Source organism: Rhododendron vialii, chromosome 8a (assembly GCF_030253575.1).
Source record: "Rhododendron vialii isolate Sample 1 chromosome 8a, ASM3025357v1".
Lineage (NCBI taxonomy): Eukaryota > Viridiplantae > Streptophyta > Magnoliopsida > Ericales > Ericaceae > Rhododendron > Rhododendron vialii.
This window is the reverse complement of record NC_080564.1, coordinates 4,139,057-4,155,559: the sequence shown is the minus strand read 5'-3', so window position 1 is coordinate 4,155,559 and position 16,503 is coordinate 4,139,057. Positions and strand designations below refer to the sequence as shown.

Below are 16,503 nucleotides of genomic sequence, written 5' to 3'. Positions count from 1 at the left end.
TTACGCCATCGTACATTGCCTTTACTATGATGGCTCTTTGATGAGGAAGTCAATACACATGTTTTTCAAAAAAGTTAAAAAGTTAAAAACACAATTTTAAAATTACTACTGCAGGAGAAATTTTTTAATGCCGAGCAGGTACCACGTGGTGGTGCATTCGGGCTGTCTATTTTGGTTTTGGACGACTCAAATTTGAAGAGAAAAAGAGGAAAGAGAGTGTTTCAATCTCGATCGTTCAATAAACTTTTGAATAGTTCGAATGTGCCCGCTCGGACACCACGTCAGCCGATGACATTGTGCCACCTGGCACCGAAAAAATTTCTCCTACAGCGGATACAAGTGCGTCCAAAATTGTTCGATGCATTGCTCTTTCAAAAACTTATGGCTACAAACTCGCGTTGAGTCTGTGATGTGCAATTGGACTTAAACTCGCGTTTCTAAACCGCGATTGACTAATATCTGTATACACGCATTTATCTGGTTTCGTGTTCTCGCTTTCTACGCCAAGCTCCGTCTCGCATTTTCCACAGAGAGAGAGAGAGAGAGAGAGAGAGATGAGTTACCAGAATGTGCCCCAGGAGCCATACCCTCCGCCAGGTATACCATCGTTCCCTCTTTACGAATTCATTGCTCAAATCATTATATACCCAAAAATCAAGTGATCGCAAGAAATCCAATAACTGCTTGTGATTTGTTATGGGTGCTTGTAACATAGTACTGCTGAATTTTGAATTCCGATGGTTTTATTGGGTTTCAAGGTTCTGATCTGTTACGATTGATTTGATTTTTCGTCAGGGTATGGATCAACAACCTATTACCCCTCCGCGCCACCAGCACAAGGCCCACCGCCACCACCACCGCCCCAATACGACGGTTACGGTGCACCTCCACCGCCACCGCCACCGCAACCCGGATATCCGTACCCGCCACCTCCTTACCCGGGATACCAAGGGTATTTCAGTCAAGGGTACCCTCCGCCACCGCCGCAGCCACCTCAGCCTTACCAAATCTACCATTGTGAGCATTACCAATACCAACACGAGTCCGGTTGTTTCTCGTTCCTTCGAGGCTGGTGTGTATCTCTACACTTCCTCAATAAGTTGTTTTGCTTGAATTATTTGTATACATCCAATTTTGTGTTGTCTTACGAATAGATCATTATTTTGTGCATGTTTCTCTACTTTTATGGATGCTAGAATGTATTGCTTCTGCGAACTCTAAGCCTCTAAGGTCTTAATTAGTTTCTTAGCATTGGATAGTTTCACCATGGAGGCAGTTGGTTTAGCAGGTCACGAGTCATGGTAACTACAACCTCCTAATTTCCATACTCTCTTTGGCTGTCTGCTCCTAGCAGCCTTTGCCTAAGGGACTGTCGAACAAGGATTAGGCGACTATGCAAGTGTTTAGCGTTGTCTTTGTCTTGTCCTGGGAAATCCCTTGAGTTTAATGGTAGAGAAAATGCAAGAAACAAGCATAGAGGTTTGATTGCACGTACTTCCTTTGACACGAAGCTATTTGCTGGAAAAGCAAACAAGGGAAAGCTAAGTCACTCCTTATCCTACTCCTAGGACACAAAAAAGGCCCACTTTAATAACAGAGGAAGGGAATCCCCAAATCAACAAAAACATCAAGATTCTGAGACATGCACGTAAACCTGGTGAGGATTGTGTTGTGGTGTGGATGTCTCTGTTTCCTGGGCTTTTGCTAGTTATAGGAAGGAGGAGGGAGGGGATACCAGCAGGGTTCCTGGCCCCTTCAAAATTATTGTAAAGCCCCATGAATTCCTTTTGGAATCCCATTTAAAGTGTAGTAATTTTATGGAATGCCCCCTCCGTATTTATTTTCACCTGTTCCCAAGCTGGGAATCCTGCTTCACCTGTGAATGCTTGCAGTTTCTTCATATCTAGTCAATTGTTCCTTCTTTACGTAGCTCTCATTGTTGGCATTCAATTGCTGCTTGAAAGGTTACAACATACACGAGGCTTTTTAATCCGTGTCCCACTTGGCCTTGATATGTGCTTCTTTTCCTTTTCAATTCGCATCTTCGTATTCTTTCCTACGTGCCCATTCACTAGTGTCCTATGATGCACGGACACGGGAATTCTAAAAAAATGGGGACACGGACACGGCGGAGGACACGCTATGTGTATATTTATTCATTTATATAAATAAATAAATAATTTTAGTTTGACACCCAGAAATTTTTAAAAATTATAATTTGGCCCTAAATTCTTAAAAAATTATAGTTTGACCCCCAATTTTTTTTTTTTAAATTAAAGTTTGGCCCTGCCGTGTCCCCAGCCATGTCCTCATAAAAAATTTACGTGTCCCCGTGTCCTGACACTGCGATACTTCGATCTTTAGAAGTGTCGGTGCTTCATAGCTAGTGTCAGGCCCTCAGAAAGATGGCAAAACTATGGTACAAACACTTTTCCTTCTGGGACATCTGATACAATCAGAACAAGCATCCCTTGGTATTTTTATTCAGCTGTTTCCAGTGCCTCCTTGGCATTTTGATATGAATTACTACATCGCAAAAAATTTCTCCTGCGCCATTGTGGATATTTTGAAGCATATCTTGTTGTCCTGTCTCGATTCAATTTTCCATCTCTCAAAGTCCTTGTCATAGCTGTTAGTAGTCCAAATGCGTGACTGTTTTCCTTCGTGTATTTCTGAACGGTTACTGAAAAACATTCAGTGCATGGACTGTTAATATTTTCCTTTTTAATCTCTTCTTATTCTTCAATTAGTCTTCAGGTATGACAAAGTTTCTCACACTTTGCACTTTGTGTGCTTGGAGTTGGGACGTTAACATTCACGTGGGAGAATTTTGTTTATTCATAGACTGAGAGAAAACTACTTGAATGTTGTAACATGGATCTTATTGTGAGCGATGCAGATCCCTAGTCTACTAGAAATTAGGATGAATACAAGGCATAAACAGCCACGCTCACATAAAGAGGGATGAACAAGATGATGCAAACTGCTTGGTGACAGTTCAGGAAGATGTTGATGACTTATCAATGGTCATTCTTGTACCAAAAGATGTGTTTAGTGTCTGTTAACGAGAAGACATGGTTTGTTCTGGCTTTGAAGGGAGGAATAATTCATATTGGTAACTATGCTGGGTAGTACTATGGTGAATGGTTGGACAGCTTGGACTAAAGGTGATATGGAAAGATGGTGGCAGTTACTAAAACATGTACCATTGGGCAGTGAGACAACCTTAGTGGAGAGTCAGAGTGGGGCAGTGAGGGAGAGACATGAATGAGCCTATTGTATTTGATTGTAAGACCTTTTATAGGACAGTTATGCCGTGGGGGCAAGTGAGATGTTGACTGCTGAGGGTGGCTTTTGCAATGTTGTTGTGGAGTCAGCCGCCTAGGTTGAGGCAACTTGTCTCTCCAAAACATGCAGGACTTAGAAACTTGAATGGGGCATTAAACCTCCATTGGATTCAGTACTTGTAAATGTATGCATCTTGAAAATTGTTTGAATATAGCTTTTATTGTTAACTGGGCTATTGTGCCATTCATTCCTCATGGATTTGCATTTTTCCCTTGTATTGCTTGGGAAATGGTACATTCATGATCTTTAATGCTTTGTTGAAGCTCCTACCTTTAGACTGCTTTAGCCACTTCAACCTGATGACCGCGCAATGACTTGAGTTCCTCTTCTTTTATTTTTATTTTTTTCTGCTTTTTTTCGCACCTGCAGTTTTGCTGCGCTTTGTTGCTGCTGTCTGTTGGAGGAGTGCTGCTTCTAAGCTGCTATGAGTTCTACATGATGTACGGGGCTGGCTTCTCATAATCATTTACATATCTTGGGAGTTCTGCTCTCTGTACCTGTTCTCTCTCCCATTGTTCTTGAATATATCCCTCTTTGGTATTGCGTGTGGATCTTGCAATTGTGTACTGAAATTTGTAAATACTGCGCTATTGACAATATTTGTAAAGAACTAAAGCTCTTCTTTGGCATGGTACAGTATCTGGTTATCTTTTACATCTCTTTGATCTTCCTGCTACCGTTTAAGCTAATCTTGGAGGGCTTGTTTGGCTGGAGACTTGTTACAATCAAAACTTTTCTCCCCGTTGCTCGAGTGCTTTCACATTTTCTAGGGTTAGAAATCCAAATTTGTCAGTGGTTTTATGGCATGAAGTTCCTTTGAACTTGGAAAAGGTTTTATGGAAGAATTTGTATTAGCGTATGCCAATTTGTTTGAAAGTTTATTGGGTACTTCCTTTAGGCGGCGTTTGGTTTATGAAGGCTGAAATGGGATATCATTCACTTTGAATTCTCATCGTGGCATTTGGTTAGCTAAATTCACCAAATCCATGTGAATGACCATTCTATTTATTTGGCGCCAACGAATGACCATTATTCCATTCCCTCTAAAATTATTCCAGTCAATCAAATGGCCTCTAGTTGTCGATCCACTGCTCCTCAATTTTCTGAACTTTGGTCGCCTGGAAACCGATGTGTTTGCAATTCCCAGGAGATAATCTAGGAGCTGTGATTGAGGTCAATTGACTAGTGAGTTGATGATTAAGACAGTTGTTGAAAGTGAATTTGTGAATCAGCCGACCTTGTACTTGATCGAAAGAAATCGAACGTCTAACTTTTACTCCGTTCAAGCTAGCTTCCCCTGCATCCCTTACTTCCATCCCACACAGTCGAATTGCTCCATCTTCGGGCACACCACACCTTTCAATAATTTCATCGGCCAGACGGCCCAGACTAATGCGGATATGACAGTCGAAAATCTTCCCCGAGAAGTGAATCAAATCAGGCTTCCCGAGAACGCATCATGCCCGCTAGGAGGCAAGACCATCAGAGTGGCTTCTTAGGTCAAGCATTATGTGGAAAATTTGCCTGCAACAGCAACGGAAAGTTAAAAATCTGAGGCACCAAACCCCCCGGTGAGTCGGTGACTGCTAGGAGCCTCTCATTTTCTATCTAGGGTGTTCCTCTTTCTGCAAAAAGTATTTTTTGAAAAAAAAAGGTAATTTCAAATTCAAATATAATGAAAATAAAAAATATTTTTTCAATTTTTTTTGCATCGTTTAAAAGATCTTAATGAAATCTATCAAACAAGATCCATATTGATAGGAAAATTATTTGCATTAACACATGATTTTTGAGCCTGAAATTACTTTTTTTTTCCAAAAAGTTCTTTTTGGAAAATGAGGAACACCCAGGGAATCTCTTAGGCCCTGTTTGATAACCCGACTAATAATGATTCGATTCTTAAGGTGATGGGATTATTACCAAACTGAAGTATACCGAATAGCCGTTTTCTACAAAATTTCTAACCGTGCACCTAATTCATCACCAAACCAAAATCGATATGCCTAAATGAAGTACATTTTAACAACTGAAATAGAAACATTTTCTAATTTCAAAGTTCCATCAATAGAAAAAGCACACACTTGCTATCTCAAAAAATGTTTTGGATGGTGGATTTGTTAAAGCAATACTGGAGTACTTTTCTTTTTTATGCACTTCACGAATGATTTTCTTGCTGAGATTTGAAATCTAAAATCTAGATTTTGGAAAGCTAGACTTTTGGAACCCGTTCGCTTTACGTTTGGCCAACATTATTTCTTTTGGCATATTTTAATCTCTTCATTTAAAATTCTTATTCAGTTTGTGTCAAGTTTTTTTAATTAAGTATTCGTCTTATCGACAAGAGAAATTAAAATTTCAAAAAGCATAAGACCAATTTTTTTAATAAAATATCATTAAAGGGGAAAAAATAGTAATACAAAACAAATACTACTAGTATTATTAGACTGTATCATTTTTTTTCTAAACCTTTTTAAAGTTTGGTACATACGGAGTATTTCTTAATTTTTTTAAAATTTCTCTAAAGAGAAAAATAATTTATTTAAAATAATTAAACATAAAATTTTAATAGGAGTAATAAGTAAAACCATAAAGCACATCTCCCTTATTTTTAAAAATAAAAAATAAAAATTTCACTTGTATCTCAAAGATGATGTAATATTACAGCATGCTGAGCCAAAAAAAGAAGTTATACAGCACATGTCTCTTGTCTCTTTCTATCTCAATTCTGTGGGCGGGGAAATTCCTCACTGCGGACCACTCCATCTATTATAGGAGCACTCAACGGTCAATACCGCGAGAGAGCATGTACTAAATCCACGTGTCTCTCCCCGGTCCTTCACGAGTTCAGTCTCCAGTAAAACAGCACGCACCAGATCCGAGCTCACATCCCCAGCCGCTGACGTGGATTTCGCGCGAAGCTAATTCAAACCCACCTGTTCTTCGTTTGTAACGCTCCCCCCTCCACCAGTTTTGATACCTTCCATACCTCCAAAGGTCAGAAAAAAACAGAGAGAGAGAGAGAAGAGAGAGAGAGAGTGTGTGACTGGAAACTCCGATGCAATGTACCCAAAGAAAGACGCCATTGATTTCAGTTGTGAAAGCAATAACTCAGAGCTTTTCCAACACCTGTACCTTCTCCCACCCTCCATTCGTCACCTCCTCCTGCGCCTCAAACCCTAAAAAAAAAAACCATAACAAAAGAAGAATCAACCTTTCCTTTAAACCCTATCCTCGTAATTACTCCCCACCCCCCATTATCCCCATCTACCCACATTGTTTTTCTCAATCCGAACAAAAAAAATTAAACCCACCATGAATCAAAATCCCACAAGTGTCATCGAGATCAGAAGCCCTAGCCCAGTTGTTATGACTACAAGAACCGCACCACCACCATCTCTCCCTCACTTTCACCGCCCCCCCATTTCACGACTGCCGAGCGTCCAATTTCACAGAAACCCTAAGCCTAGCCCTAGCTACGATCGATGGGGAAAAACGAGGCGTGTGGTTTGGTGGCAGGTGGTGGGGTTGAAATCGGAGTTGGGGATGGCAGTTTTGGTGATGAGGGGGAGAGATCTCGGAAGACTTGCGGTGGTGACTCGGATCGGACCGAGTTGACTCGGGACCTGGTCGGCGAGGCGTTTAGCGTCGCCGGTGTGCAGAGGAAGAAGAGGATGGCCCGGCAGAGGAGATCTTCTGTCAGTGTCTTGCCGTTTTCACCTTACGGCTCGCACGTGCCGACGCCATCGCTCGCACGTGTACGTGTTCATCCTCATTTTTACCCGATTTCTAGATTGAAATTTAAAAAAAAAATAGTATTGTTCTTCTGTAATTAGTATTTTTTTTTTTTGCTCGTTTGCTTTTTCTAATTCTATCCTAATTTGCCCAGCTGATAATTTGTCATCTGTAATATTTGTACCGCTTTCTTTTTCGGATCTATTAGTTTGGTTTTTTTATAACCCGGTGTCGGTGCAATTTGCGTGCACCTCAGTTCATCTAATGACTCCCGAAATCTCAAGTAGCACCACGTTTGGAGTGTTTGGCTATTTTGAGATTCAACCTTGTGACTTCTTGGGGGCAAGCGCTATAGTTGTTGTCTCATGCCCACTCGGCCAAACCCTTGGCGTTTTATCAGATCTATTGGTTTAATTGATTATCATTGAACTCAGTAATTCACACCAGATTTTACTTTGACTTTACCTTTCTTCTGCCAATTTTTTGTCATCTCATCTCTCTGATCAAGTAAGTGGGTTTTCTGTGGGGTCCACACTTGGTGGTTGACCTCATGTGAATGCTTGGTTGTAAAGTGATCTGGAGTACCACGAGGCTGTACTCCCGGACTATTGTATAATTTCACCAAAAGCAAACGATCTACTGTGTGTGCTGCATTTACCAAAAGGTAATTGATTTTCACATTCCTTTTTTTACTCTTTTATTTTTTATTTTTTATTATTATTGTACCTGCACTCTTGTTCTCTTGTGAAGTGAATTCACAAAATTAACCCTTCCTTTGCATACTCTTTCACACATGAAAGAAAAACATTGTAAATTCGCATCACAGGAAGACAAAAAGGGAGTGCAGTTATTAAAAAAAGGGGGAGTTTGAAAATCACTGCCCTTCACAAAAGGTTTTAAATTGGTTTAGCAGTCATAGCCACATGAATTCCTTGCATTTTCTTAATTTACTCTAAAAATCATAGTTTTCGCCCCATCTTTAAGAAATAAACACGTTGAAATCACTTGGTTTCTGTTTTATATTTCCCCCCTCTAGGTAGCGTTGGTGGGTTGGTGAATTGAATTACAGGGTTGAAACGACATAGAATCCGGTTTCTTTTATATTGCTTCATCTATGGTAATTAATTGATGATTGTTTTATTAATTAGTTAGTTTCTTAGTTATTTTAGTTTCCTTTTGGGAGGTTACATAACTTACATTCAAGAACATCGTATAGCATAATAATTATGATGGTCCGATGAAAATTATTAAGCGTGTAGGATGGATACTATTTATGACCAATATCATGCACAAAAGACTCTATACAATCAATCAAGTTGGTAAGAGAGATGTGTGAGGAACTTATGGTAACATACTGACATTTGGCTTACGGTAAGCCGTGACCACCTTCATTGTTAATAGCTTTCGATTTTGTAGCTTTCAAGGGAGACAAGATATTCTTGATGATTAACTGAGACAAGCATTGGATGTCAAAGACAGACTCTACATTTAAGACTTGGACAATTCCCTAACTTCTTGCAGAATAGACTATTGAACGGAGCACAAATGGTCATGGAGAGGGGCCTAAGTGCCCAAGGGAGAGGTCGCAGGTTTGAGTTGACGGATCAACATTGGGCCTGCTACAGTAATCTAACATACTAACCACTACCCATGGCAAAAAGGGAAAAAAAGACAACGGAACGGAGAGCAGCAGCAAGACTACTCTACAGGCGAAATTTTTGGGGAATGTAATTTGGTGATGTTTGGTGAATAACTCGAGTCGTGACGTATAATGATGATTTTATGCTTGTTCTATATGATCTTATTGAAAGTACAACTTAATCATGTTCTCCTTTGCTTTTGTTTTCATTCATCCATTTTAGGGACGGTGAAGAGGGTGGGTGGGGATTTATGAGTCCCTGTACAAGAGTGGAAGGATTCTTTTTGTGCGCTTCTTTGTTTCCTACAACACTAAGCATGGGGTCTCTAGATTTTGGATAGTACAAAAATCATTCCAAAGTCATTTGGAGACATGCAGTCTGTTATTCTAAATGTAAAACAGTCTGATTGTCCTCCTCTTGGCAATCTATTCCTGTCTCTGCAGTCTCCAATACCAAGTATCCGAGTCTCTACTTTTTGCATAACTCAAATGTCCAACAGTCTTGACAGAAGGTTTTGATACTACGGTGGAGGTTTACAAAACTGGGAAGATTTCATATTGCGGTTGCATTATAGGAGTAACATGTACCACTAAAACATGCCCAGGAGTGGTGGACGGAATTCTATTGGCAACTAGGAAAAAGCCAATAAGGAACAACTTAAAAGCAATTGTCAGCGATCACCGCTAGTGTCGCAAAATCAATTAGCAGCGGTCAACAACAACTGTCAATAATTTTGGGCATTCAATTAGAAATGGTCTTGCGGAGAACGTTGGTAATCTCAAACATTTTGTTTGTAGCATTTTTTTTTAATAGGAAAACATAGTAGCAGTTAATTGGTGTTAATGTTTAGCAATCAATTAGCAGCGGCCATCAACAACCGCCCTTAATCTTAACCAACTAATAGGTGGCGGTCAGACTAGAACTGCCAGAATTGTAGTGATAACAAACTAGAACTGCCAGAATTGTAGTGATAACAAACTAATAGGCGGCAGTCAGACTAGAACTGTCAGAATTGTAGTGATAACAAACTAATAGGCGGCGGTAGCGATAACAAACTAATAGGCGGCGGTCACACTAGAACTGCTAGAATTGTAGTGATAACAAACTAATAGGCGGCGGTCAGACTAGAACTGCTAGAATTGTAGTGATACTGCTTTATTTTTATTGCCATGTCATTTATTGTGAACATTTAATTAGCAGTGCTCAGCCAGGAAATGCTGGTAATCTAAAACACTTGTAGGTTTTAGGCAAGAAATGGCATTGATTTTTAGCGTTCAACTAGCGGCGGCCATTAACAACCTCCTCTTCTCAAGTAAAAGGCCGCAGCCATCAACAACCGCCTCTTCTCTTAAAAGTAATAGGCAGCGGCCATCAACAACCGCCTTTTCTCTTAAAAGTAATAGGCAGCGGCCATCAACAATCGCCTTTGCTGTTAACCAACAAATAGGCATTGGCCAGACAAGAAGTGCCGGCATTGTAATGGGAATGCTTCACCTTTCATCATGTTTCCATGCAGGAAAGTTAAGATAAATAGTTCCCCGCAATCAATAGGATAATTCAGGCAAGAAATCACAAAGTGCATGTGTGTGTGTGTGTATGGTATTGGATACCTAAATCTGTTGACATGCAATTTGCTGAAAAACAGTATTGTACTAGATTTTGCTTGATGTCTGTCTGATTTTATTACCCTTGTTGGTGTATTTGTCATGTAGTGATAGTGATATGAATTCTTTCATGTAGTTTTAGTGACTCTGTTAATCGTTGCTACTTGGTCGTAATTTGATACACATGATGCTTACGTGTTTAGTTTGAAAACCTCTCCGTCGCTTTGTTCTTTAGGTAATTGATGAAACAAGATTGAAGTTTCTATTTGAGAAGGAGCTTCAGATGAGTGATGTCAGCTCCCTCAGGAGGATGGTCGTCCCTAAGGTTTGCATTTTATCTTCATAACAATGAAGTCATATTGATAAGCTCATTGATAGCATAAAGAATCACCTGAATTGACATTACTATGATATCTAATAATTATTACTCTTATTCACTTGGTGCAAATTGCTATATAAGCTCAGTGATAGCCACGTGCCATGGCAATTTTAACATTCTGCGACAATTTGATTTCAGAAATCAGCGGAGGCTTTCCTACCTGCCCTCGTGGAGAAGGAAGGTTTTTTCATGAGCATGCATGACATGGATGGCCTGCATGTCTGGAATTTCAGGTTCAGGTTTGTGCTCATCTGTTTCTGTTTTGTTATGGAAGGTATCTCTATTGCGCCGAGCCAAAAAAAAGAAAAGGTATCTCTATTGCTATTGACCATGGCTGGTATCAGATATTTTGCACCAAACGAATACTCAATCTGTGGGGGGGTGAATTCCACTTAAATCCTTTCCTCTTCTGTTGAACGGTGTGGGGGCTCGCCGAATCTGGAAAGGTGTCTTCCGAGCTTGGAGAGGTTGGCGCCGAGCCTAGTACCTGCAGAACCGGAGGGGGGTTCCTCCGGGTAGAGCCTCCGACGAGCTAGTTAGTACCCGGGGAAGATAAATCGAAACATAAAGCAAGGAATATAAGCCGTTTATGTAGGAGAGGAGAGTTGTGTACCTTAGATGAGGGAGAGCTTTGCTTATATAGAGAAAATGTGAGTGAAACTTAATGACTAAGTAAAGGCTATTAATAGAAAGTTACTACAAATGGAAAGTTAGGAGACTTAGGGAGTAAGCTAGGTAAAAAGTGCATAGGAAGCTTCTAGAAACTTCTAGAAGGTCACAACTTACCGCGTCCACGTACCGAGTAATAGCAGTACGTTCCGAGCAATAGCGAGCAACCGTATATTTTACCGAAAGATAAAGATGTCTATCGAGCTGGTAAAGTACTAGCAGAATAACATAAAAGAACCTTTGAGCGATACAAAGAGCTGTCAAACGATACAAAGAGTTACCAAGCGATAACTGCCGAACGATACAAAGAGCTACCGAGCGATAATAGGAACTGCCGAGTGATATGAAGAACCCCCAAGCGTACTTAAGACAAATGTTCGGCAATACTTGTGGGATAATACTTTACTTGTTTAAAATCGTTCGGCTGTAATGATGTGGTTTTGGCAAGGTAATAAATAAAAGTCCCAAAAATAAGAACAAAGATAACACCTTATGGTCCTTCTGAGATATGACGGTACCCCTTTTGGACCTTGTGAACTGAGGGAAATTTGGCCCCCTACACAATCTACCCAGAGCAGTTCCCTTTTTGAGATTTGAGAATCTGCTGAAACTTCCATATCTGAACGCTGCCCTCATTGATTTTATTAAGATTCTGAAACGTCGGTTTAAACGCCAAAGGATGGTCTCCCAGCAAAGGAAATTGCCCATCACCTATGGCTATGGACCAATTTCTACTACAGATTTGTGTTCAAGTCCTCTTATATTCTTGCTAGCATTTTCTTTCAAAGGTAGTCTAAAAGCCAGATACTATGAGTCTTCTATGCATAGATCCTTCATTTCTGACACAATGAAGTGAGCAAATTTCTGACACAATGAAGTGAGCAAAGGTTATTTGGATGACAAGATCGGTCAACGCTTATGCGAGCAACTAACTTTTCCGATATTTATCTTTTCCTCCTTCATATACAGATATTGGCCAAACAACACCAGCCGTATGTACGTACTTGAGAATACTGGTAAGATCCTCACTGCCTTCCCCACCCCGTCTTTTGATTTTCCTTTCTGGTCTTGTTGTCCTTATCTTCTTCATTCAAACCTTGGATGAATTACCCAATCGAAATTTCGTAGGGGAATTCGTCAATACACATGGCTTAACACCGGGAGACTATATGATGATTTATCAAGATCCTGAAAACCAGAACTATGTAAGAGTGCAGTTCAGATCCTTATAAGTTTTCAAATTTTGTTTTTCCTTTGAATCCATTTACAGCAAATACCATATCTGATAGCTCAATCTATCGTTTATCAGTTCATTCAAGCAAGGAAAGCTACGGATCAGGAATCACACAGTGATTCTGCCGCGAAAGCTGTCAACGATTACTTTCCAGATGATTACGAGGTAATTAACTTCGAGCACATTGTTCCTATGGACTACCCCTACCCCACCGTGGATGACACTATGATGCCTCTTGTTTATCAAACTACCTTCTCAAGCGACTCCTCCGACGCATCTTATGTTTATGAGACCACCATCTCAAATGAGACTGTGTTTGATTTTTGGAGCGGACCAATGATCTATAACTCGAGGGTTGAACGCGCTGGAAGCTTTGAATCCATTGAAAACTTGTCTCTCGACGAGTTCTAGTTCTGGAACTGCAGTGACCAGAGAAAAAAATGCATAATGTATGCTACCTGTAATACTAAGGAGAACTTCATGGGACTGAAGTAACGAACTCCATTTTGCTGATGTGTATTATGTATGTCGTATATAAGTTACCGACTTGGTACTTGCCTTCTCTTTTTCTTTGGAAGGTCAGTTGCTTTTGTTTGTTTTGTAAGGACACCTTTAAATAAATCACTGGATGGTTTTCTTATAGTATTTTACTACTAGCAAAGTCGAATAAATTATATCGGCGAAAGTTATTGAGAATGTTTTTTACTTCAGTTCCTCTCGGGGACTATTGCATCAGGTACTGGGCTGTTGGCTGCACTTTGGATACATTTCACATGAGTTTACAGCGATAAATGTCGTAGTTATCATGCTACCAAATCAAAACGTTTGTAGAAGATATATATTACCTTTCTTGGTTTTTGTTAAAAATATCTTCTAGTACTTCTTATTATTGCAGTCTCTTTAGCGTTCTTCTTCGGATATCGATGAATGGTAATTGAAGTTTCATCGATCTAAAATTCCCTTAATATGAAGGCATGTATCCACCACCTATTATAATTCCCTTAATATGAAGGGCATGTATCCACCACCTATTATATGACAAGAAAGATCATAAGTAGCTTCCTACCCTTCTTTTCTCAATGTCCCTACAGTTAACTGCAGTCAAACTAATAACACCATCGTCGTGATTTATTGATAGTACGATCTAAGAAGGGAGGGATCGATCACTTAACACAGCACACTGGAGAATATTATGGCTCAAGGCTAGTACACGGTGGCCTCCTCTTTTTATAGAGGAGAAGAAAACGCCTAGCTTAGAATCCGCTAGAATCTAGGTAAGTTACTAGAAGTCTAGAAAGTCACTATTACACATTTGGACATTATTTCACCCCGGAAAGTTACTAGCAACGGACAAATACAAATACTTTATTTGGGAAAGTTTTTGACAGACCATTACAATGTTACATTACTATAACGGACAAAAAACTTTACCACTCCCTGCAGAAGAGAAATGATTGAAAGTAAAGTAACAATTATTCTTGTCACTTTACCTTTATTTCACTTCACAATACTCCAAACAGTAAAGCACATCTGGTACTAGGGGTGCGCACGGGTCGGGCGGGTTGGGTTTGGCCCCCAACCCGATCCAACATGTCGGGGATCATCATTTTTGGCCCCGAACCGAACAAGTAGTGAGAACCGTCCGTGAGCCCAAATTTTTACGTCGGGTCGGGTCGGACCAAAACCAAATTCACCTATGTGAATTGGCCAGTTTTTGGTCGGGTCGGGTAAGAAACAAAGCACCCCGAAATCTGATTTTTAACAGAAAATGAACCCGTACCCAACCGAACCACATGTTCGGCCCCGCTCGAGACCCTTCGGGTCGGGTCGGGTTACGAGTTTTTCCCACACCCCTAGCTAGCACTAGTCTAAGTAGTACTGGGAATCATTCAAGTCATACTGTCGGAGCCAAACTCGGTAGATTGGTGTCTCGGTCTCTGTCATCCATTTCCTATTCAAAAGATATCGAATATTTTGACGCCAATCTTCTGGATATTCCTCATTAAACTTCCAACTTGAAGTTTGTCTGTGAAGGAGAGATTAGGAAACCTGTCTTGGATTAATATTGTTGAAAGCACACATCTGTTGGCATCTGGAATTTTCTTCGATTAGGTGGTTTTTTTTGAAGCTGTATCAACAAACAATAGTAGTACTCCCTAAATAAGGAAATTAGCACAAAAATGAAAACACTAGTGAATTCTAACCCAACACATCGAATGTAAGAGGGGAATGATTTTCTTCTTTACCATAAAATTGTTGAAGGTAGATTTTCAAGTATGTTACCAATGTTGTTCGGAGAAGTTCGGATCTCCACCTTCTATAACACGGACACCTGAAAATATCAAAAGATACAAGGCAACACGGACCTTGGATGACAGTTTCAGTGAAAAATTAGATAAATAAAGTAGGGAACATTAATCCCTTCTATCTTTCTTTCTTTTTTTGGGTCTTTCGGAATACCTTTGCTAGTTAACGTTTTTGACAAATAAAATAACGACAAGAAGTGGATAAATAAAATATTGCGCCTTTTTCTAGCAGGAAGCCCGTCTAGCTCAGTTGGTAGAGCGCAAGGCTCTTAACCTTGTGGTCGTGGGTTCGAGCCCCACGGTGGGCGATTTCCTCCACAACTGTCTTTTTGTGTTTTTTTTTTGCTTTTCCACCTCATCTCCCTCCCCCTCAATAGAAAGCAAGCAGGATACCATTGGAATTATTCTGCTCTCTTTAGGCTCCCATCCATTTTTCCCCTTGAGAAAAGATGGCATACTTTGGAACCTGAAGTTGCTAATTGTGATTTCTTTATATTCCCGATTCTTACTGTTCACTTGACTCCTAAATCACGTATTAGAAGGAATGAAAAATGCCATATTAGGACGTGAATAAAGGGACATATTGAGTCGTTGAAATAGTATATGAAAATTGTTTACCATATTGGAGTAGTTAGACTATGCTTGATTTGGTTGGGATAAAAAGTAGTAAGATAAAAAAGAAATGATTATTTTTGAATTAGATGAAGAGAGACATAAACATCAAATAATATCTGTGTTAGATGATTCCTCGTATAGTCGTATGGGAAGTAAATGTACAAATAGTCTCAGCTCAATCAAGTCTCATCTTTATACCTCAAGCAACAATCGTCAGATTAATTTATTCAAAAGAACATGCACGACCCAAGGCCCTAGTTCCCCTCGAAATCAAACATGCCCATTTGGGGGACAGAAATAGGTGATGTTTTTTAGTCCCTCGTGCATTCCAAGAACTGCAACCTGTTTTCATTCGGCAAATTTGGTTAGGACGAGGAGATGCACCCTGTTGAAGAAAAAATATGGTCTTGGGCACCTCATGGCAGTGCACCAATACCCTTTTTCACTACAAATTCTTACAGGTGTTTGAACTCCACGAAAATGAACAGTGAAAAAGAGCATTGGGCACATCCTGGCGGTGCCCAAATACCACGTGGGGCACCCCTTTGAATGGCCATCGATGTTAAAAGAAGCAATAACTGAGGATGATCACTCGGTCATTCACCCAAATCGATTTTTGCCGGTTACTAGCAGTTCCTTGAATTCTTTATCCAAATGCTTCTTTAGGTACTACATCAGACAAGTAAATCTCAAGCTTGAAAACAGCATTAACACTTGATTCCCAAGCATTTTAATGGGCTGTCAATGGGCAAGCCGCAAATGAATCATCCAAGAAGTACATTCAAATTAAAGTTGATTCGCAATTGTTCAACGCAATAAGTTGAACCACATGTAATCAAGTGTCTATGGCAACCGATGAATAGTCCAAGTCTGCATGCCTAATCACATCCTTACATGTTGAAATAGTTCTCCGGTTTATAAATCAAATAGTTCCACGGGCGATAGCTCACATATAACACAGCTGTTATGAACCACA

General features: G+C 40.0%; 2 protein-coding genes and 1 non-coding gene across 3 annotated transcripts; all 3 read left to right on the top strand.

Annotated features, from left to right (window-relative positions):
• Positions 1-440: 440 nt before the first annotated feature.
• On the top strand, positions 441-4,004 carry LOC131298460 (uncharacterized). Its single transcript, XM_058323937.1, has 3 exons — positions 441-597; positions 796-1,072; positions 3,718-4,004. Exons 1-3 carry the CDS (start codon positions 568-570, stop codon positions 3,774-3,776), a joined length of 366 nt encoding a protein of 121 aa, XP_058179920.1. The 5' UTR covers positions 441-567; the 3' UTR covers positions 3,777-4,004.
• A 2,347-nt stretch (positions 4,005-6,351) lies between these two features.
• On the top strand, positions 6,352-13,250 carry LOC131298452 (B3 domain-containing transcription factor FUS3-like). The gene is made up of 6 exons (XM_058323928.1): positions 6,352-7,103; positions 10,560-10,649; positions 10,842-10,942; positions 12,342-12,388; positions 12,501-12,577; positions 12,682-13,250. Exons 1-6 carry the CDS (start codon positions 6,831-6,833, stop codon positions 13,015-13,017), a joined length of 924 nt encoding a protein of 307 aa, XP_058179911.1. The 5' UTR covers positions 6,352-6,830; the 3' UTR covers positions 13,018-13,250.
• Positions 13,251-15,147: 1,897 nt separating this feature from the next.
• Positions 15,148-15,220, top strand: TRNAK-CUU (transfer RNA lysine (anticodon CUU)). Its single transcript has one exon. It is a non-coding gene; the product is annotated as a tRNA-Lys (tRNA).
• Positions 15,221-16,503: the final 1,283 nt, after the last annotated feature.